Genomic DNA, 21,760 nt, shown 5'->3' with positions numbered 1-21,760 from the left:
GGTAAACACACCAGCCTGCTCTTGCATGCATGAGCACCCCTTAACATGTGGGTATGCCTTCTGCAGCACCCACCCCAAGCATCTTCAGTCACAAGGTATGCTCGCCTGGCAGTGTGCGTGCACAAACCCAGTGCCACCTCCTCTTAATCGTGGGGGCATGTAGCATGCAGGGTGCCTAGTATGTTAAACCACTGAGATGCACATACCTCCCAGCACTTAATCTGCACATACCTCCCACCACTTAATCTGCACATACTATACAACAGTTAATCATGGCCAGCACCCTGCCCGTGCTAAACATACGAAGGAAAGCAACTTTCCACAGAAAGATGTGGAAGGACACAATACAAGCCTCATCTGTGGGTTGAATTCCCATCATAAATGATTGGCTTCAAAATACCAGAACACCAATATACAAAAAGAAATAGAGGACTGCAAGTACCAGAATGCACTCTGCCTTGCAGAACTCCAATATAAAACAACGCACACCTTACATGTAGTTTTGATTTTCATTTTATAAACGTAGGGATTCAAGTACCACATCGCAATATCCCCAGAGCAGATATGACATAAAAATGCATGTAATTTTGATTTGATTCCAAGGCGACAACTTACCAAGAGATGAGGGATGATAAAGAAAAAGGAAAACAGACATCTGGCACAAAAGATGAGAACCTAAATGTGTAATGTGACTGGTGCTCATGTAAAGCACTTCAATTACTTCGGGTCGAGTTCACGGTATATAAAACTGCAAAAAAATACCAAGCAGCCATAAGGGCATTTGGTGCACGAACATGTGCCTTCTGGCGTTTGACCTCGGTCAGGCTAGCAGGATAACAAGCAGAGATGGGCAGAAAGCAACAATTAAAAAGAAAAAAAAAGTTCCCGAAAAAAGCAGATAAAGAATGAAACCATAAGGAGTCAGTAAATGGCCGGTGCTCCTCTGCCTTGAATGAGTGAGTTATCAGCTGCCAGAATGAGTCTGGATGAAGCAATTAAGAGGGGTTACTGGAGTGAACCTATGGCAAGCAGCAGGCGGGAATAACGTTGTGTTACATGATTACAGCAGGTCTTGCAGACAGCGCATGCGCGCTGTAGGCTTGACCTAAAAACTGATCCATGGTCTGTGATAACCGGAAAACACCCACTTCCCCACACTGAAATGATGGAATATGTAAAGTGCCGCTGTTCTCATTTCCGAGATAAACTATTGTTTAACACAATATTTAAATGGATCTCCAACACCTCGGAATTCCTACAAAGATTACACAAATATAACCTCAATAACTACCACACAGAGTATAGTGAAATGAGTAAATATAACAAATGCTAACAAGCACTGGAAATCCAATAGGCCTAGCATTTGTTGGAGTTGGGGCTATTGGCATTGTAAATGGCAATGTCTTTTACTTATGCAACAGGTCTTGTATTTGTTGGAGTTATTGCCATTGTAAATGGTAATGCTTTTTACCTGTGTGTTATGGAGTGTATGTATTGAGGTCTTGTCGAATTATGTGGGTTGGATTGGTTAGTTGTGTAATTGTGTGGCGTGGTGTGGAGTGGATTTGGCATTTTGAATTATGTGGCATGGTTGTGCTGTGGAATTATGTGGACAGTAAGTATGTGGTATTGAGTGTACTGGAAGTATGTGGAGTGGGATTGTGTGTTTTGGAGTGTAATTATGTGGAATTGTCTTTTGTGTTTTGGAGGTATGTAGTGGAGTTTTATGATGTGGCGTGCTGTTGCGAGCTGCACACAAGTGCATATAAATAATACTTCTAAATTACATAATACATGATGTAAACGGCCAAACATGAATGCACTTGGTAAGGATATGCCCTCCCCACCTTAATAAAGAAAGAACTCCATCTTGTGTCGTTTTCTGTAGAACATTGTACAACATGCGTATCACTTAGCAAGTCACGTAGCGCCGCTGGAACGGAAGCTCACTGTATCAGCTGCGCTGGCAAGAAACTTGAAATAATGATTAAATGCTGTATGTGGCGCAGGCTTTCCCTATGCACAGGAATATTCTATACATTGCAAAAGCAGGACCTTTGCATGATGATGCACAAAGGTAGCAGCTTGGATTAACTGTGGGCATCCTTGCACGGAACAGGGGTTTGCAGAGGCAAGCTTCTTTTCTGAGGGTTTGGGAGTACTCAAACATTTTTTAAATTTTTGGATTTTGCTGTTTTTTGCAATTTCGGTGGCAAAATGCCGTTTGTGAACTTTTTAACTTGCCCCCCTCCCCTCCCTCGGCAGTACACGGGAACGCCCATTGAACCTGCGCCTGCTCGCTACAGCTGCTGCGGTTTGTACCTCGGATACGGGCTTTGTGGAATATGGGGTGTTTGAAATGGATTACAACAGCACTCTGAATGACAGCTGTCCTGCAAACTACTTTGTCGCTCTGATGCATTGATCTGAATTAGGAGAGCTTCATGGTGCTAATGCTCGCGAATAAAAAAAAGAATGAAGAAAAATCAGGTTTCATAAGACATGTCAATTAATCAGCAATGAGCCGGAACACAAAAGCTGCACATTTTCAAAAGAACGCGTTTTTTACGCTCTATTTTCCCAGTAGGTTTTTACAGCCTCTGGAACTAGAAAGGCCAAGTTAGGGACGGGGTCAGCGCTAGTGGCACCCGGTGCTACAATGTTTGTTGACGCCCCCCAAAGACCACCTCCACCAGGGATTGTCACTATCACCCTTCAATAGTGCCCCTCAAGTCTCCATACCACTCTTTCTCCAGTGCATTTCTTTTGTTTTATGGCACCACTCACACCAGTCTAGGGTGTCCGAGCACTTTACACATCACAGTGACAGTTTGCAGAGTGGAGGGGACGGGGTTAATTACAGTGATCACGTGACACGGCCAAACACAATCTTTGTATCGGACGAATTATCGAAGACAGCGATTGAGCTGGATGACATAAGCGCACAGGTATGGAGATGATTACCATCCTACATGATAATTCTTTGGCATATCTTATATTTCGATCACCGTATTGAAACAGTGTTCTCTGCCACAGGCAACTCCTGAATACCCGGCGCAGAGACGGCATTGACCGCCATATAGGACGCGTTACCAGCTGTTACAAACAGTGGTAAGTCGAACGCTTACATCAGTCCTTTAGTGCCTTGTATTAATCGTATTTCCATTCCCATATATGTGGCTAATTCCATACCTCGTCTTGTTTTACCCATTTCTCGACAGTGCCCGGCTGGGTTCCCTGTAAGTAAATTTAATTTACTTTTTCACGCATGGGTCATATCCTGGTACACATCCCATTGCAAGGTAATTTGTCACTCACTTTTCTAGAATACATATGATTCATGGCGATCATACATGGAATCACAATCTCACATTAATTTCTTTGTAGACGTCCCTCACTGTCCAGTCATGATGAGACCCTCACTCTCAGGGTCAAAACGCCGTCGACGCACTAGGAAACAAATCAGACTAATGCAGCGCCTATGATTGTATAGCCGCTTCTCAACATTTGGTTAAAATAATTGCTTTAAGTCAAGTTTCCTTCTCTTGTAAATAGTCACAGTTGAAACATGTACAGCTCACTTTAATTGTACACAGTTTGTTTCGCTCACAATATCACTTGGGACACATTGCACCTTGTATAGTATATGTATAGTATATATATGTCGCAAAAATTACATTATAATTTGGTTGCATTTTGAAATATAAGAAAATGTTTTAAACTGGTATAGTTGTGTCTCTTCCTTTTTGCCGCTCTGCCCCCAATGATTGAATTGCTATTAAGCTTATATTTATCTAGTAATAAGATAAGTAATATCCCACAGGAACCACTGTTTTTCTGGATAAACGCGTTACCCTGGTTCCGTTGTGAGTAGGGTTTTCCCAGGTTTTCCTTTTCGTGTTCCGTAGCACGGCTCAGATTCCTGAGGCGTCCATACTCTGTCCTCAGATATACATCAATTGGAGGCTGCCTGCGGATATTGCCACTACCCTTGGTTTTGCACAATCAATGTGCTGCCTAATGAATATACTTCACTAGTTTGCAAGTTGACAGCTCTGATTCATCACACAGTCCTACAACACTGAACGCAAAACGGTTATCCCTATACACAGGAGGGTCTGAGTCCTAGATGGGGTGCCTTATGGTGCGCACAGTGTCTTTGTATGCCACAGTGAAATATTCAATTTGACGCGGGGTTGATGGGGCTGCCGGGATTCAGCTCTCCGTGGTTCACAGGAGCGGGGGGGGGGTGGGGGGGGGAGGGGGCGGCAGTGGCGCGGTCGGCACACGAACAGCGGGAGAGGGGGGCGGGATCGAGCAAACGGACAGGGGGGAGGGGGAGGGGGGCAAATGGACAGCGGGAGGGGTGGCGGAAATGGACAGCGGGAGGGGGGCGCACTCACCTGGACATAAACAACACCAATCCAGCTGAAGGCACTCCTGAAAATACAAAAACACGGAAAGAAAAAAATAAATAAACCCCGCCCACCGCCGCACTGACGTGTCCAAAGGGGCCGGATGAGAAAAATTCTCCAGAAACGCCCACGAGTCACCTCGGAGAATGACGGACGCCTCTGTTTCCCAATGGCTAGCGTCCATTTATGGAGCTAGCCAATGGGAAACAGAGGCGGGACGAACATCCATACTGTTAACAAAAGTTTTCGCCTGGGCAGAGCACTGCGTGCTACGGCCAGGCGAAACCTAAAAATGAGGGGCTGTAAGCCCATTGTATACTAAAAAAAATAGTCTCGCAAGTGACCGCACATGCACGGCTCAGGCGAGACCTACAAGAAAATATTTTCCAAGGACGACCAGTTTGTTCACTTCGTGCATTCAGTGTGATTAGAGGTACTTTTCAAGAGGGGGTATTCTAATTTTCTTGTAATTTCCTTGAACAGCCACCTTTCAACCAGAGCTTACACCTCTCGCTCTCTCAAGGTCTCTCCTACCTGCTCAGGGACTCAGACAGTCACCTATGAGCCTGGGATTACTCCTCTTATTCACACACTGTCTGACCTATGGGATGTCTCACCGTCACCTGCCTTCACTGAATCCTAGTACTTGGAGACACACGTGCCCTGCTTGCTGCAGCACCCACACCTGTAATCATGACTATCCATGTACTATTGCCAGTAGCCGCCAGAGTTCCGGACGTGCAATGACTAGTCTCCCCAGTGACATCATTCATGAGGTCACTAAAGGAACACCCAATCCACCCACCTCCCAGAAGAGCGACACAGTAATTAAAGACCCATGATGTCTCATCGAAGCTACTAATAGTGAAGCTTGGTGTAGACCCACTGAATCCAGATTATTGCAGATTTTCACTAACCACAGGGGGTCCTTGTCAAAAGGATCCATGGCATCCTATCACGATCCAGCAGCACGAACAGGGTAAAGCTCCCATCCAGGACACAATAGTGTCGAACGTGGTGCCTGTCCCACCTAGCCACACTGTGCCATGCATACCTTGTTAGCTTATCGTTCATTGTTTTATACAATTATTCATGAAGAACACTAAGCATAGACATTTTATCCCCTAAAATAAATCTATATTGCACGTGTACCTCAAGTTCCTACGAAGATGTTATAACCTTGTATAATGATATCACTGGAGAAAACACAGACTTAATCTTTTAAGGTACATTTATTGAATTACATCCATAATACAAAAATATTTCATTTCAATTCATTATACACAGAGATCTTTATTAGCAAAAGTCATTTCTGAACACATCGGGAAAATAACCAGAACCCTGATAATTTGAGAGATTGAAAGTTGTACAACGCATATGCAACAGATTGCATTTCTGTATGATGTAAATTCCAGCAAATTCGACACAGGATTTAATTTGGAATAACCGATCTTGTATAGAAAGAAAGAAAAAATAAAAGAAGGACAGAAGCTGTAATTGAGCTTTTTCTAGGAACCGAAAGGCTCCAAACAACTGCTGACTTTTAGTCAGCGTGCTGAGGATGGGGGGTGGGGTGGGCGCATATGGTTGCAAGAGCTAAACACAATCACACTAATACATGACAAATGTGCCACAAATTCTGATGTAATACCCGTTCTAAAATATACTGTGAAGACCTATTTAAAATGGTCTGGATCTTCGTCAATCAAGGGAATGGCACTCCGTGTGTCTAGGCTTGCAATTATTTTGTGTGGGTTTTAAATCTTCGAACAAGGTAAGGTTAATAAAACAAACTTACTTGGTGGCACCTTCACACAGAGAATGGTAGCAATGGCCGCTTATCAAAGTACCACTTGAATATCAAGATTAAAAAAACTGTTCTCTTTTGTCCCTTATCCTTCAAAATCATAAAGTATGAAAATGTCATGTGAGAAGTTAGAGGGCATTGTAAACATTGTTTGCATTTAAGTAAAATCACACTAGAGTGCCAACCAACTGTTCCAGACTTTCTCAGACAGAAAAGCAGCATTTAAACATTTTTAAACAGAAGAATGGAATCAAGGCATTGCCAACTCGCTAGATCTAGTGCAATCCCACCGGGAGCTGCACGTGCTACCCACAGCTCATTCAACACAATTTCCTGCAACCTGAAGTATATTTACTATCCAGGTCCCCTGAAAAGCTAAAGTAATGATACACAGAACTCTGTGGCACTGATTGCAACACAATGCCTTTGATCAATTTACTGTGTGTGTATCAAATATTGAACCAGCTTGTGTCGCAGTTTCTTTCAAATTTTATTTGGACAAAGCCAGAAGTAGTGAAATCATTCCATGAAAACTCCCAAATAAATCACATTTTTGTTCCGTCTAATTAAAAGATATCAATTGGTTATGATTTTCTGATGATCTCTCTCAAAGTGTACGTTCATAGAACAGCACGAGCCACACAGTGGGGGTCGGATGTGAGGGAGTTGGAAAAGACCAGCGTGGGTCAAAACAAGTCCTTTCTCGTGTCACTTTAAATACATTTCTTGATCTGCTCCGGTGTGGCTCTTCGTCTTATACGAATCAAGGGACAATGGTTAAGGGAAATAACAGGTTCCCGGATAACCTGGAAGTGAGCACCAGATTTGTGAGTGGTCGAGCGCTGAATATATGTGGCCCTAAAACTCCAGTTACTTGCAGCAAGCGTACTAATAACATTCACAAATGTATTACTATAGTGCATAGGTCACATTCCAGTTTATCACAGTAGCATGGAACTCCCATCAGTAAATCATTGCTTACTGCTCACAAATTACACGTTACATCACTTTAAACATTAAAACAACTCTCCTGAGGCTTTCTGAATGTGATTTTACATTACTGCACATAATAAACCGTCACAATCTGGTATTGACATTACTGCACATAATAAACCTGTCACAATCTGGTATTGATTTTTATAAACCAATATTAAAGACAAATGCCATGGCATAAACAATATATGCAGGTGTGCAAAGTTTTATTCTATTTATTGCCACTGTGGAGGTAGGGTGGCTGCATTCCGTAGAGAAAAATACCGGCCATTCATTCACATTTTAATATTCTGCAAACGTCAGACCTGATACTTAAATAGAACTATAAATAAAATAGTCTGTATTAATTTTAACATAGACTTCCTCTTTTTGTTTACTTTAAATACTTTTGTTTACTTTATAATTAGTAGCCAGGGATCATTAAGGCAAATCTAGAACACATTTAACGTGCTTTTGTTTTCTAATAACTATTTAAAGTTGGCAAAGATAAGGGGAAAACAAACACTGTCATTAGGTGATTTCCATTGTTGTACCGGCTGGGGCATTACAATACTGATCATGCTGACCGAGTGGCGACCCTAACCGCGACTCACTCAAGGCTTTGCCTCTTGTGGGTTATTGCATCTCCGCACACTCAATGGTAATAGATAGCGTATGAGCTCACATACCAGATTATATATCTAACTCCTATATATGATACTTGGGATATGCTGCTGGTATGTCTGAAAAATCTAAATCAAAGATTGTTGGTTTGAACGGAAGCATAGGCTGCCTAAACCGATTACCCTTTCTTCAATACGGTCTTTATGCATATATGAGTGATATGCAAACGGGTACCTCATAAAATAAAATAACACAAAACTAAAGGGCACGTTATACACCCCAAGCATGACCTAACAGAGGAAATATCCTGGTCGAATGGCAGTGGATGGTCAGCAGTACATAACAAAGAAACAGATGCCTTCAAGACAACTCTCAAACAACAATGCTATAAAATATGATTTCTAAGGAATGCAACATAAAGCAATAGCGAACTCTATACAAGGTTGAACACTTCAGTTCATGGCAGTTATGCTAAGAGCGCTTATAAAGTGCAGTAAACACTTTCAGGGACCACCTACACATTGCCCAGCCGCTGACCGCTTACAGAAGAGGCATTTATTTAAGGATATAGCAATGTAGTGCAAAAGGCACATAAAACATCTGCACTGAGGATGCAAACCTGAAACGACTCCAAACACCCTCAATAATTAAAACACACACCACACATGCAGATCTACACTGAACACAATACCAGCAGGGTAGCAACAAGGGCCGGGTCCAAGGGAGAGGTTCAGATCAGGCGAGGCCTATGGAAAAAAGAGTTTCACCGATGTTCACTGTATGAAATGGGTCTTGTGTGGATGAAATTTTGGTATCAGAACATGGATGAGGACCGAGGTTACACACCAGTGTTAAATATTATGCATAACTCTAAACAAACATATTTAGAAAATTACAGGGAAGAATCAGTCACATAAAACCTGTCCAGAAATATTCTGCATCACTTTCTCCATCTAAACGATTTGACTTGTCTAAATATGCACTTTATTGGCCTCCTGAATCAAAGCACGACACATGGAGGGCGATGTGAATGCGAGGACTCTCAAACAGTGCGAGTAAAGCACCAGGACAGAAATGTGCTCACCTTCAACGACCACTGCAGAGGGACATGAACAGAGCACCCATGCAAAGCTATGTATATGGTATCTGTACAGGGCAAACCTCGCCAAAAGGCAGTAGAGCGCGTCCACGAGCCGCATCTACACAAATTCACAAGAACTCGCGACTGTAATCCTCCCCAGCTCACATTTGTGCCAAGAATTTTCTCAAACTTTTTCCCTGTCTACCTTAATAAACACTGCTGCTTTCCACCCATGGCATCCACCACGCCTTCCTTTATCTTGAGAACGCAAATATTGGTGGGATTCTTTGTAATTAGAGGGAAATCGCTGTTTAGCAAGCAGCCCCATAACGTACTGGTGCACCAAGCCACTCGAACCAAGAACAATGCGGATTAAGGTGAACAGCTGCACAGGGACACCATAGAAGTGAACTAAAATAAAGTTATTGATTGCAAATACAGCAAAGCAAGAATGATGCTTAGATTAAGGGGAAGGTTTGGATTTTGCAAGTGTTTTGGCCAAGTGTAAAATAAAGCAGTTTTCACTTAAACGTACGCGCTTTCCTGCAGGTGCCTACTCTCCACCCGAAGACGAGCTTCACCTCCAGATGTCAGACAATGTGGCTGGCAGGATGAAAGAAGGTGAAGCAGCAGAGACCATAAGTCAACTATGCAACGAGGCGGGTCCGTTGTTGAGGACTCGCCTTTATGGCCAGACGAGGCACTTGCTTTGGACACCACCGAGTTACTCAAATTATCACTCTATCAAAAAAGAAACCAGCTAAACCAAGGTCTCTTCCAGGCTTTTGCGGTAGTTGCATTTCAGCCTGTGAGTGAATGGCCATTGAATCGCTTATCCTACATTTTTGTCACAAGTGTAATTATCCTCCAAACCTATACACAGAGCACAACAACATGCAGAGTGTAAAGGGTCACTAATAGCAGAAAAGAAATGAATATCAAGAGGGCACTTGGACGGCAGGCATAAGCGAAGCAATAGTTCGGACCTTGAAAGGCAGTTCGGGCTGGACTGTTCCCAAGAGGAACAGGGGCCAGCCTGATTTTCATATGGCCAGGTCTAAACTGGGGTGGTGAAGTGAGCAAAAGAACGATGATGGATTCAATGCAGATCAAACAGTGACTGGGGAAGAGTGTCAGAAAAGTTTCAGCGCTCCGTCCATCATCTTATTAGGTTTGCTCGTTTTCCCTAGATTGACAGGGTATACCCAGACGTGGGTCCCTTGCTCACTTTGCCACTAGATTCAAGCTGGCCTGGCTGATGAGGGGTGTTACCCCGAAACTGGTACCAGGATGCTTGTTTACCTAGCAAGGCATTTCGGGCTGGACTGTACCCATGAGGAGCGTGTGAATTAACTGGGTGCGTAATAATTTTCAATTGCAAAATTGTTACAACAAACAAAAAGACCATGCCTTTTTTAAGCATTCTAGAGTATTCAGAAAGAAACCACCTTTTTTTTTGCAGTTTTATATAGCGCAAACTCGACCCAACGTCATCGGAGCGCTGTACATAAGCACCAGTTTCATTTATTCATGTTTAGGAATGGAGAAAATAATTAGAACAGAGTCACAGGATGTTGAGCCGACGCCAAGACTCGAACCCGGTTCCCCAGATTCAAAGTCAGCCGCTCAAGTAGTTACACCACATTGTCTCCCATGGTTAATAAAAAGAAGCGTAGGGGAACAGTAAAGAGGAAAACTTTTAACAAAGTAGGAGGCAAGCTTTTCCACTGCACGTCGGGTGAAAATAAATGTGGGCAGTGGCAAGCAGCAAACATTACAAGTGTAAAGTGAGCCAGGATTTGCCGAGAATCACAGGAAGTTGCGCCTGCCGCAGAGACTCTAACCCGGTTCCCCAAGCTTCAAAGTAGGCCGATCAAGCAGTTATGTCACATTCTCCCCCAGTGCTTCTGAAAGGAAGCATAGGGGGACAATAAAGAGGAAAGCTGTTAAACTAGGCGGCAAGCTTTCCCACTGGACACACTTATAAACAAGTGCGACAGGCCTGTTTACAGAAAGGAAGCTCTCGGAGGAATGCTGAAAAAGGCAATAGCAAACAGAGAACAGAGGGTGTGAAAACATGAGTGCTCGAGTGAAGTACTCAAAAAATAAAAAGAACAAAGTAGGTCCCAAAATGGAAGCAGTGGATGGATACTAATACATGGTCCGTGCTCTTGGGGAGCTCTATACACTAGGGGCAAATGGGGAGAAAGAATACGAGAGCGACGGTGGAGCCAGCAAATGGGAAGCCAGTGGGCAGGCTAAAGCCTACTTGAATATAACAGTCTCTTCGAGACAGCACCTGTGCCGTCTATGGGAGACCTAAAAAGACATTGAGGAGTGGGTTGGGGATGAGACAACATGAAGGGAATGAAGGTGGGAGAGAACGATATAAGTGGAGAGAGAAGGCAAATGAGGGACAACAATGGTTAAGCACAGGCAGAGGGTGTGGGATGGGGAAATACATTGACAGTAGAGGGTGAGTCGGACGATATTGGGAAATAGCCAATGGAAGGTGGTCCTGCAGGGATGGGGAAACGCATGGATAGTAAGCCCAGGAAAGGATGGGGATGGACACAGACAACAGAAAGCAGAGGGATGGGTAAGCACAGACAAAGGATGGTGAGGTAGCAAGAGAAGCAACAGAAAGTGGGAGGTAGAGGAGAAGCGAGAACCAAAACGGAGGGAGGACGCGTGGAGAAACACAGGGGTGAGAAAGAGAAGAACTAAAAACACGAGGAAGACATCTGAAACACACAAAAGACCCTCAGAGAGCTTAAAAGAAAGGAAAAAAAAGTGCCTAAAAGGGATCAGTGGAAGAACACAAGAAATGGGTCATTTATCCAGGGCAGGGACATACACCAGAAGAGGAAGCAAAGCCCACAGAAGTTGACCAATAACCATCAAATGTGAATGGGAGGGTGCTAACCACCTGTTCACTTCAGCCTTGCGTGTATCTGTTGCATGAGAAGCCTTGTGTTGTTGAAGTGCTCCGGAAGGAGGAAGCAGCAGCGCATATACCATGTTCCCCCAGTCTCTTACCATCTTGTTGGGGCTGCCATTAGCGCCACCCTGGGCTGTGATTTTATTGTGTAAACAGCCACCGATAAATGAAGAGAACTTGCAGTTTTATTTCTATAAGGGGTAGAGATTAGAAAGGCTCTTAAATCAGTATTAAGTTTCTATCCCTGGCAAACAAATCAAATCAAAAAGCACCTGTACTCTTCATCACATAAAATGCCCTGAAGGACACTCACAGGGCAGAATGTTTGTGTCACAAGTCAGTGCTGCCCAAAACAATGACAACAGTGCACTGTGCACATAAAGTCAATAAAGGCAAGGACGTTTCCCTTTAGGCTGCTCTATTAAGAAAGAGAGGGAAAAAAGGATTAAAGTTTTTGCTGTTTTCCCAATTTCACCATTTTAAAATCAAAGGCAATTGGTGTACGGTTCTATTCTTAGACAGTACTATGCTTGTTAACGCAGCCCATACATACATACATAGAGATTGACCTTGCTAAAAGAGGGCTATAGAAAACAATCATGCAGTTTCATCACGATTTTAGGGTTTTCAAGTTCTCCATGAAAAAATAAAATAGTCCACCCAGTGATTCAATGTAGAGGGAGTTGTAGAGCAGAGACAGATCTTGCTGTGCACCGAAGCCACAGCGGACAACTTCACCACCAAGAATGACTAGACCTCTCTCCCCGGGACCAACACAAACTAATCTGCATGGCAGTTTTAAATGGAGGGTGAGAGGATGCCATACAAAGGAAGATGCAGGAGGGATATGCCAGCTTGGCAGCCACCAACAGCACCTAGTCTTGGTTGACAGATACCAGTAATTGTATCAGACCATAGAAGCAATAATTCACCTGAACCAGATACTACAGCTCTTTCTCTTTGTGTGACGAACTCCATGCTTGCATTATTGCTTAATTAACACTCCTTGCACACACAAAAATCTCACACACCAAGGCCACATTTGCATGTTGATTATTGCACATGCACAATAAACGTGTTATTGCTCATACCTTTAACACTGGATGTAAGAGGTTGTGTGTAGAATTGGTTGAGTTTTTCCCTTTCATTAAATCATTGAAAACTAGAGATTCAACAAGAGTCTCAACTGATTTGAAAGCTTCACGCATTTCTTTTCAGTGAAATAACATTAGATGCTCTTTCAAAGGGCTGAAATGTAAGGTACAGTGTCATATTAACCCTTTTTTCTTTTTGTAGGTCTCGGAGAATAATGCTGAAAGCTCCAATTTCTACTTTGGTTTCATAGTCTATTTAATAAATTAAAAAATCGCAACATATAGAAAAGAAATGCACAGCCGCTATCTTGAAGAGTCTTCTGTTTCGAGCCCAAAGCAGATATCCATGTTGGAACAGATACATCCTTCTTCCTGTGTTGGTGGACGGGGTTTCAGCTTTCAGCTTCTTGAGGTTGCATCATCCATAGATTGGATTCTTCAACTGATGTAAAATACCCAGCACAATTTCTTGCAGTGTCTGGAAAGAGGACACAAGGATTATAGCTTTCAGCAATAGGATCAAAAGGGTTGTAGGTGAGCTCGATGTCTGCCATACAGCACAGCCTTACATTGAAACTACTTCACAATTACACAGTGATAGTCTGTTTGTTAATATGTAAAGAAGAAAAAAGATGCAGCCGAAAGCATCAACTTACTCAACCATAGAACAAGTAAAGCCATATTCAAGGGATAGCTGCTTTCAGTTACAACTCCAGGCTTGCAGAGGATGCGGCAGTTCTGGACTGAGGCACACTGTCTGAGCTTTGGCGCCCCAGTGCAATAATAAGGGTGCTGCAGGTCAGGATAGAAGCCCATGGCAGAACTGTCAGAGTTCTTGGTACCTGACGGCATCGACGTTACAAGCAGGGTTAAGGTGCATTGCCGCCGTGCTGTTAGGAAGCCTTGTGAGGTACAGTGCCGGAGCTGTGCTCGCGAGTTGTGTGCGCGCGCAAAAAGGACATTTTTTAAAAAAGGACACGAGTGGTGCGTGCGCGGCAGCAGCTAAAGTGATTGCGATCCAGATGGTGCCTCAGGCGCTGGAGGCTGCGCGCGCGCAAGCGCTAGGCCAGCAAAAGCGTGTGGTAGCGCTTTTAAAAGCCCACTTACTAAATGTCTCGCCGAGCAGCGCATGCGCAGGCTCAGGCTCAGGCGAGACCCAAAAAGAGGAAGAAGAAGAGGCATAGTGAGCAATGGAGAGGTGGAGCGAGCCGCGAGCTAGGGCTGGCAAAAGCGTGTGGTAGCGCTTTTAAAAGCCCACTTACTAAATGTCTCGCCGAGCAGCGCATGCGCAGGCTCAGGCTCAGGCGAGACCCAAAAAGAGGAAGAAGGAGAGGCCTAGTGAGCAATGGAGAGGTGGAGCGAGGCGCAAGCTAGGGCTGGCAAAAGCGTGTGGTAGCATTTTCTGGAGCCACACACAGTCTCGCAGAGCAGCACATGCGCTGGCTCAGCGAGACCTAAAAGCGAAAAAGAGAAAGTTAATGGCAGCAGCTCCTCCTTTCGGGCACCATCATGGTCACCCGATGAGCCTGTGACACATGGACTGACAATGTTAGTGTTTCTAACAGGGAAATAGTAGTTTTTTTTAATGTCCGCAATCATAAAAGAGGTGGGGGAACGGTGGGTTTGGCAGGGTGTGCCTATTTCAAATACTAAATGAGGCTGTATGACTCAAGAACCAGGCAGTTAGACTGGGACTAAACCTCTGTAAACATGACCATATAAAAATAACACCAATAGCTCTCCATTGATTTTAACTAAACTATCTTGTGCACCACCCACACAACCTGGTGCAGAACGTTGTACCCCTTTATATACCAGATTAGAAACTTTGCTTCGCCATATTGCATCGAATCATAAAACTTTCCTACAGATTCCTAAAACATGGAATCAGGTCCCGAGGGGGCAAGCCCCAGAAATGTGGAACTCTTTGGAAGTAAACCCAAGGGTATGTTGCAAGAAGCCCCTTAGAATTATGCGGATTACTTTCACTGAATGCCCAATTTCACAATGGGGAGTAAATTCTGAAGACAGATGGGGTCGGTGCCTTTCATGTGTTGCAAATCATTGCAGTTGGAAACTTGCTTCTGTAAAAGATGGTTAAAATAGCTCTACCGGCTGAGGGCAATTAAAAAAGTTGGGTTGCAATGTACTTCGATTTCCACGTACACCTTTTTTTCCTGAAGAGTCCTATGATTAGGATAACAGGATCACCCATAATATTTAAACAAGAAAGAAAGCAAAGTGATCTGGAAAAGAGTTTGGTGTTATCTTTCTTAGGAGCTGCCCTAGCTTCAGTCTTTTAATAAACTTTTTATGGGGAGCCTGTCTTTAAAGAAACTCAGTTCTGATCAGTGAGGAACAAAGAATGCGACTCTCCATCTCCATTTATTTACCTAGAAGAATTTGACCTCCTGAAATTGGATTAAGCATCATGAGAATAATCATTATTTCAGCATTAGATCATTTGTAGATTCATGTGCCTTGAATTATTTCCAAATTACAGGGAATAATTTAAAGAGAAAGTAAACCTATGGGGGATACAAACACTGGAGAGCTGATGTTACAGGTAAGTATCTTTTTCCCCATATGTTCTCCCAGACATAAAACAGGGCACATTAAAAAGACACTGAACTATTGTTATCAAAGTGACTGATTACCTGTGGTTTGCAGTGCTCCTCGATCCAACTGAAGACACACGCCGACAGCTCTTGAAAGCTGTTTACAGAGATGGAGGCATTAAATGACTGGAACAAGGAATCCATGATGCTTTGGAAAACACTAAATTTCACCTGATCGGACACCTGATCTTTCCCCTCAAGCGGGTTATTTTGATGAGCTTTGACTATCTCCTCATAGTTCCTGAAACCGAAAAAGGAGGGTATTAGCAGAAGATATAGCACCATTTCATTGTGTATTGTACGCATGCGGTCAGAGTAGCATAAACTCCCCACAATGCTTAGACACTTCTAAGGAGACCTACAGTGCTATGTGGCGTGAAGAGACACTGGCTACATCCATCAACCTTTACATTCCATTATTGTCCCAGGCATGTGGAGGGGGATCTTGTGAACACCCTTGGTGCCACTTGTATGCAGAGGCAGCACCTTGAACTGGTACTGTAACTGGTCTATGATGAATTGGAGGTGCTGCTTGCGTCTGGTTCGTTGGCGTGAGCAGGTAGGCATCCTTTAGGTCTATGTTGGGCATGCAGTCCCCCTTCTTTAGAAGTGGGATAACCTCTTGTAGTGTGGTCATTTTGTAGTGTTGTGTTCATATGAACTTCTTTAGGTATCTGTGGTTAAGTATTGTTCACAGTGTCAGGCTTTGCTTTGGTACTAGGAAGTATGCTGAATAGTTGCCTTTTCAAGTCTAGTTGTGGGACAGTTCCTATGGCTCATTTTTTTATGTTCCCTTTTCCTTCTTGGAGCAGTTGCACGAGTCTTGCTCCTGTAGTGGTCTTTTCTTTGTGGGTGTAGGACCTGGTTTCTTGGCAAGTATTATGCAGTAGCAGGTTTTAATTATATTTAGTATCCAACTGTGTGAGGTGATTGACCTCTATGCTTGATTGGACACCCCGCCTCTTGTGGGCTGGGCTCTCCATTTTGACTATCTGCGAAAGATCTGTCTTACTGGGCACTGCCACTGCTGGTGGAGGATCTCCGGTTGCAGTTTGCTGGTCACATCCCTGCTGTTGTTGGGAGGCTGACTGGAAACATCCCCCGTCTGCAGACCTCCTGGCCAGCTTGCTTCCTCGCTTGAAGACCACTTAAATTGCAATGTGCCGATGTATTTGCAGTTTTGTTGTTCTTTTCTTGTTGCAGTGTCTCATCCACTACTGGGCTTCTCCTGCGAAGGACATGTTCATGACTGATACCCGAGCCTCAGCAGATACCTGAACCTCAGCCTTCAAGCCGGAGACCCTCAATCAAGCGACTACTCTAAGGGTTGTCCCCGTGCGCATCTGCATGTTGGCTTTGCCTGCCATGTGGAGGGCTGACTAGAGTCAGGAGTTTGAGATGTTCTGCCCTTTTCGATGAATGCCTGGACATGCTTTTTAAAATCTTCAGGGAGGTGTTGTACATCTCACCCTCATGGCTAGTGACCATAGCGCTTGAGTTCGTTGGAGTTGGATCCTCCACTGGGTTACTACCTTTTTCTCCATCTTTCTGCCCACCTGATCCATCCTCTAGCTCTCCTTATCTGGTGGTGACCTGGTTGATGTCAGGGCATTGCCCCTTATTATAGCTGCTGCTATGATTATGGAGTCCCCAGGCTTATTCCCTTTAATGTACAGAGGTTCCTGCTCGGAACATTTGTATTACTTTTCAACCATGTGGAATCATAGCCCGTGTAGTAGCCGGCTCTGTGAACACATCCATGCCCTCGGTGAGGGTGGCTCAATGTCTGCCCGCTCGCTCTCTTATTCTGCTTCAAGGGTTTTGGCGGGATATAAAATCCCTTCAAGGAGATGTCAAACTCCTCTGGAGGAGTGCCGATATGTCAGTTTCGAGCTTAGGTTTCTTATGCTTGACCTTGAGCATTCCTGGTTCAGTCTGCCTTCAATGTCACCTTCCTCTTTGGGCCAGCTGCTCCTTGGCTTTCGGTTCTTTCTGCTGCGACCATGCTTGTTCGCCAGCCAGTGTCGAAGGATGGTAAGATGGGTTGCCTCCATCACTGTCTTTTGGTCTGTACCAGTTAGTCTCTTTTTGCTTGTGCCGTCCTTCAACTGTTTTGAAGTTGAGGCACTTTCTTGCGGCTTCCATCTGTTGGACTGTTGAGGACTCTTTTCGGAGTCCGAATCTAGTATCTGGGGCAGTTTGGCTGCTCCTCCTTTTTCTTCTTCCTTGCTGGATAGATACTTTAGAGACTTCTGCCTCCTTTGGGTGTCGGCCACGGCATGGTTTGCCACATGCTGTCTCAGCCTCGCCTTCAAGTCTTCCTTTCCGTGTAAACTCTGAGCAGGCCTCGCAGTTCAGTGCTGTGGTCCTTCATGAGGCACACGTTGCAGACCTCATAGGGTTTCCTCTGGATGGACTTGTGGTGGCAGTTGGGGTATTTTCAATCACAACTGGCTGTTTCATCTTTGTGCACTCTACGGGGTCTTTGATTAACAAGGTCCCTTGTAGGGGTAGAGAAGCTCTCCTCCAGTGTTTGACCTGTGGCCAGAACTGATAGTCGGTTATTTTTGGTGGAATATCTTTGAAGAATTGAAGAAATCGACTGGAAGACCTACAGACATCAGAGGTTCTACATCCAGCTTTGAGACTTAACAGCGGAAAAAAGAATCCAAAGATGGTGGTCACGCACAGGAACTTCCGGGGCGCATATCCGACATCTCAGGGATGATAGAACACATGATTCCAGATGCAACCACTAGATAGTGGAATAATGCACAGCAAGTGAGTCCAGAAAAGGAATCATGCTGGAAAAGGACATTCCTATTTATTTAGCTAGGGGCTAGGCTGGAATTTGGAAGATGAAAACGGTTGTAGCTCTATCTGTACCCCTTTAATTTAATCAAGGCTAGGCTGGACTATACAATGGGTTTACACAGAGCTTCCTGTGTATCAATTATCCCGGCTATACATAGTCAAGAATAGGGCACTTGGGCATGTTTTTAAACTAAAGATAAATCATCCTGCATGCATTGGTGAAATTTAAAATGTTGTGCTCTGAGCAATCGGGGCAAAGGCCCTGTACAGCTGAAAACAGAAGTCAAAAAGCACCACCTAATAAACAGCAGGAATAGTCACTCCCAAGCACACCAAGGCCAGCATAGGCAGACCAGGATTAAGAGCGCAGGGAGCACTGCCATGGAGTAATCGTCTCAAGACAGCCAAGTGACCAAGGACCACTTGGGTTTTAAAAAGATGCTTCAGATGTTGGTTCAGAGACATATACGATGGCCTTGAACATACACTGTATATGTCAAGTTAGGTGTGCAGGAAGCAGGCACATGAATAACAGAAAAGAAGGAAAGTGAAATTCAGATTGTAAGGTAATTTATGCTTCCAAATATATGACCCTCCAAGTCTGACTTTAGGCCCACGACAATGTAACGGAGACACTATAAAATAAGTAAAATAAATGGTGCTTACGACTTCATAATTTTCAAGGCCATGACATCTTTTCTGAGGGTAGACACCTCTTCTTCCTGCTTCTTTTTTTCTTTATGTAAAAACTGAATGTAGTCAATTGCTGAAGAAAACAAAAAAAAACATTTTAGAAGAAACAATACAGAAACTGGGATTTACAAGGTTATGCAGACTACCACAGTACCAGTGGTTTTAGGGCCTCACTTATAGAATGACAGTAACAGGACATCCGCCTGCCTCCCTGGTGGACTCCCTGCTGTATGTAGAGGTTTTCACTCTCCTGACAGTAGCGATACTGTCGGCTCTGCCCCTATGGACCATAAACACTGGTGGAAATGCCTTTCTTAGACCTAATCTAAGCAGAGCAGGCTTTCCAACGACATGTCAACTGGGCCCCCAGCAAAAGCATCAGGCACACCATTTTTGGTTTTACATTTCAGGAGCAAACACACACTTTCATATTAGTCTTAAAAAATACAAATCTAACAAGTGCTGACTGGTCCTGCCAAGTTATGCTGGCTGGGATTGTATGGTTTTAATGCAGACTGGTCCTGCCACGTTATGCTGCCTGGGATTGTAAAGTTTTACCAGAGCGCCTCTGGTTAAAAAGTGCAGATGTATCAGCGGCACAACATAAATGTTCCTAGGACATCCCAGAGCTTTGGAGACTGCCTGCAAAGCAGTTCACTGCACACTTTGGAAAGATTTCACATAGCGCCAGGACACCCACGGGTAACAGTAGCGCTTTATAAATAAATACCAGGCAGATATTGGAGTCCTATGACAAATCTTCACTTGATCTTGAATCTTTATTTGGTATGTTTAGTTACGTGCAAGGAATGGTGTTTTTAACTCCAGTTGAGACTAGATCTAGTGCATCACAAACCATTCCCGATACGGTTCGCAGCTTAGTCAAAAGCGTATTTAGGACTAATGTTTTAGGAAATTAATACATTTTCATTGTTGCAGTTTCATGCAGTCAAGTTCAATAAGATTATTTGAATGCCACTAAAGGAATACAGAGCTATCCATCCTCTTCACTGAATACAGTTTACTCTGCAATGCTACCCACCCATGAGACAAATTAAGAAAATTAATGATATGAGAAAAAAACATTAGGAAGAAAAAACACTGCGAAAGCCTGTAATGAAACTTACTTTTCTGTAGGACAACGGCTTTGCTCATTTTTGGGGAGCCAATTGAAAATTCTTGTTGCAGGCATGTGGGTACGATGGCTTGTAAATCGTCGTAACCTTTCTGTTTCAAGAGAGACTTTGTGTTAACTGCTTGAATACCAATGAAAACATGTCCCAATGATCTATTAAATTTTGCCCAATACCTTACAGGGATCCCCTTTCATGAACCTCCCACCGGGTTTCCTCATAAATCACACTCTACAGGCCCGTGTCCTCAATAGTATAGATGGAAACTAAAGGCTACAGAGAATGTAGGATAGAACCAGTCTCTGAAGGTTAAGGTATGGATCGAGGCAAGAAGAAAATCTTTACATCAATTTTGGATGAGGAGCTTTTAGTATCAGGGTTATGCTGCATACAGAAAAATATTATCTTATAACTGTCTGTTAAAGTGAGTTGAGAGCACGCAAAGTGGAATACAAAAACACAAGAGATCAGAAACGGCGCATACAGAGTACCTTCTAAGATATTACTTTCCACCCTGTGAGGGATGACTAATGCAGTGGTTCGCAAACTTTTTCGACCCGTGACTCCCTTGACCCATTAGCCATTGCCTGTGGCTCCCCACAGTTACTTGGAGAATGGGGTGGATGTAAGCCCGGCTTCTGGAGTACTTGCATTTTTCTCCCTGAAAATAATTGGGATGAAGCTGATGCAGGTATTATAATCATATACGCAGGGTGTTTCGTATTACTAAGGCGGCGCCTCTAAAAAAAAATTCCCAGTTGCACTTCTTTGCCCATGCCTTTTTTAGAGTACCCTCAAACTTTTTATCCCACTTACAGTGCTAGACAGCACCCCTATGCATGTAGGCCCCATTGCAAAATTGTTTCTGTGCTAGAAGAATATTAGCATTCACTTCCATTACTATCCATGTCATACTTGCCAACACACCTGTATCAGCAGGGTGACTCGCAGTTTTTTAAACCACATACAGCTTTATTTTTGCTGCCTCCACCCTATTTTTTTTTTAAACGTCTATCTAGCTTCTAAATCTTGGCATTATGCTGTATATGGTGTTTTACTTCCCTGTGCTCAAGTAGAGAGCAGGCCTGTCTGGAAATGTGTGTGTACTGAAAGAAATGTGCACTGGAAGTACCTATGATTTAAGTACAAATGCCAAAACTTAATAACACTTAGTGTGTTTAATAGACAGGACAACTGGACTTTCCTGATAACTTGCATTCATACAAAATGCATTTGGAAAAAACCTAAACTATTAACGAGTCTAACAAAATAAATCAGCCATCTTCCACTTTGGGAGAGTTGGAACGTGGGGATCCAGTGAAATATGGAAGTCATCTCCCTAAACATGCCATCAATTAAGCACTAAGTTTACAGCTTTAGGCATGTCACTCTCAAATGATTGACATCATGCGTTTGAGTCTAATTAATTAGTTTAACAGAATCCAACAGACCCTTCGATATTAAATGCATTAACCCCTTGGCTGCGGGGCAGATTCCCCCCGCTGTGCTGGGGGGGGGGGGGGGGCGCACAGCGCCCCGGTGCTCATGACGTGCTCAGCTCGTCATAA

General features: G+C 43.7%; 1 protein-coding gene across 1 annotated transcript in view; it reads right to left on the bottom strand.

Annotated features, from left to right (window-relative positions):
- Positions 1–5,628: 5,628 nt before the first annotated feature.
- The window catches only part of LOC144754055 (max-like protein X), a 63,274-nt gene continuing 47,142 nt past the window's right edge, over positions 5,629–21,760 (bottom strand). Inside the window, exons 6-10 of the mRNA XM_078641569.1 lie at positions 20,187–20,286; positions 19,033–19,132; positions 15,592–15,793; positions 7,323–13,412; positions 5,629–7,282 (exon numbers count right to left, since the gene is read on the bottom strand). Coding sequence (XP_078497695.1) covers positions 13,353–13,412; positions 15,592–15,793; positions 19,033–19,132; positions 20,187–20,286 — 462 coding nt within the window. The 3' untranslated portion in view covers positions 5,629–7,282; positions 7,323–13,352. The remainder of the gene's footprint in view (positions 7,283–7,322; positions 13,413–15,591; positions 15,794–19,032; positions 19,133–20,186; positions 20,287–21,760) is intronic.

The sequence above is a fragment of the Lissotriton helveticus genome, chromosome 5_1 (assembly GCF_964261635.1).
Source record: "Lissotriton helveticus chromosome 5_1, aLisHel1.1, whole genome shotgun sequence".
Lineage (NCBI taxonomy): Eukaryota > Metazoa > Chordata > Amphibia > Caudata > Salamandridae > Lissotriton > Lissotriton helveticus.
This window is presented reverse-complemented; position numbering and strand designations above follow the sequence as displayed.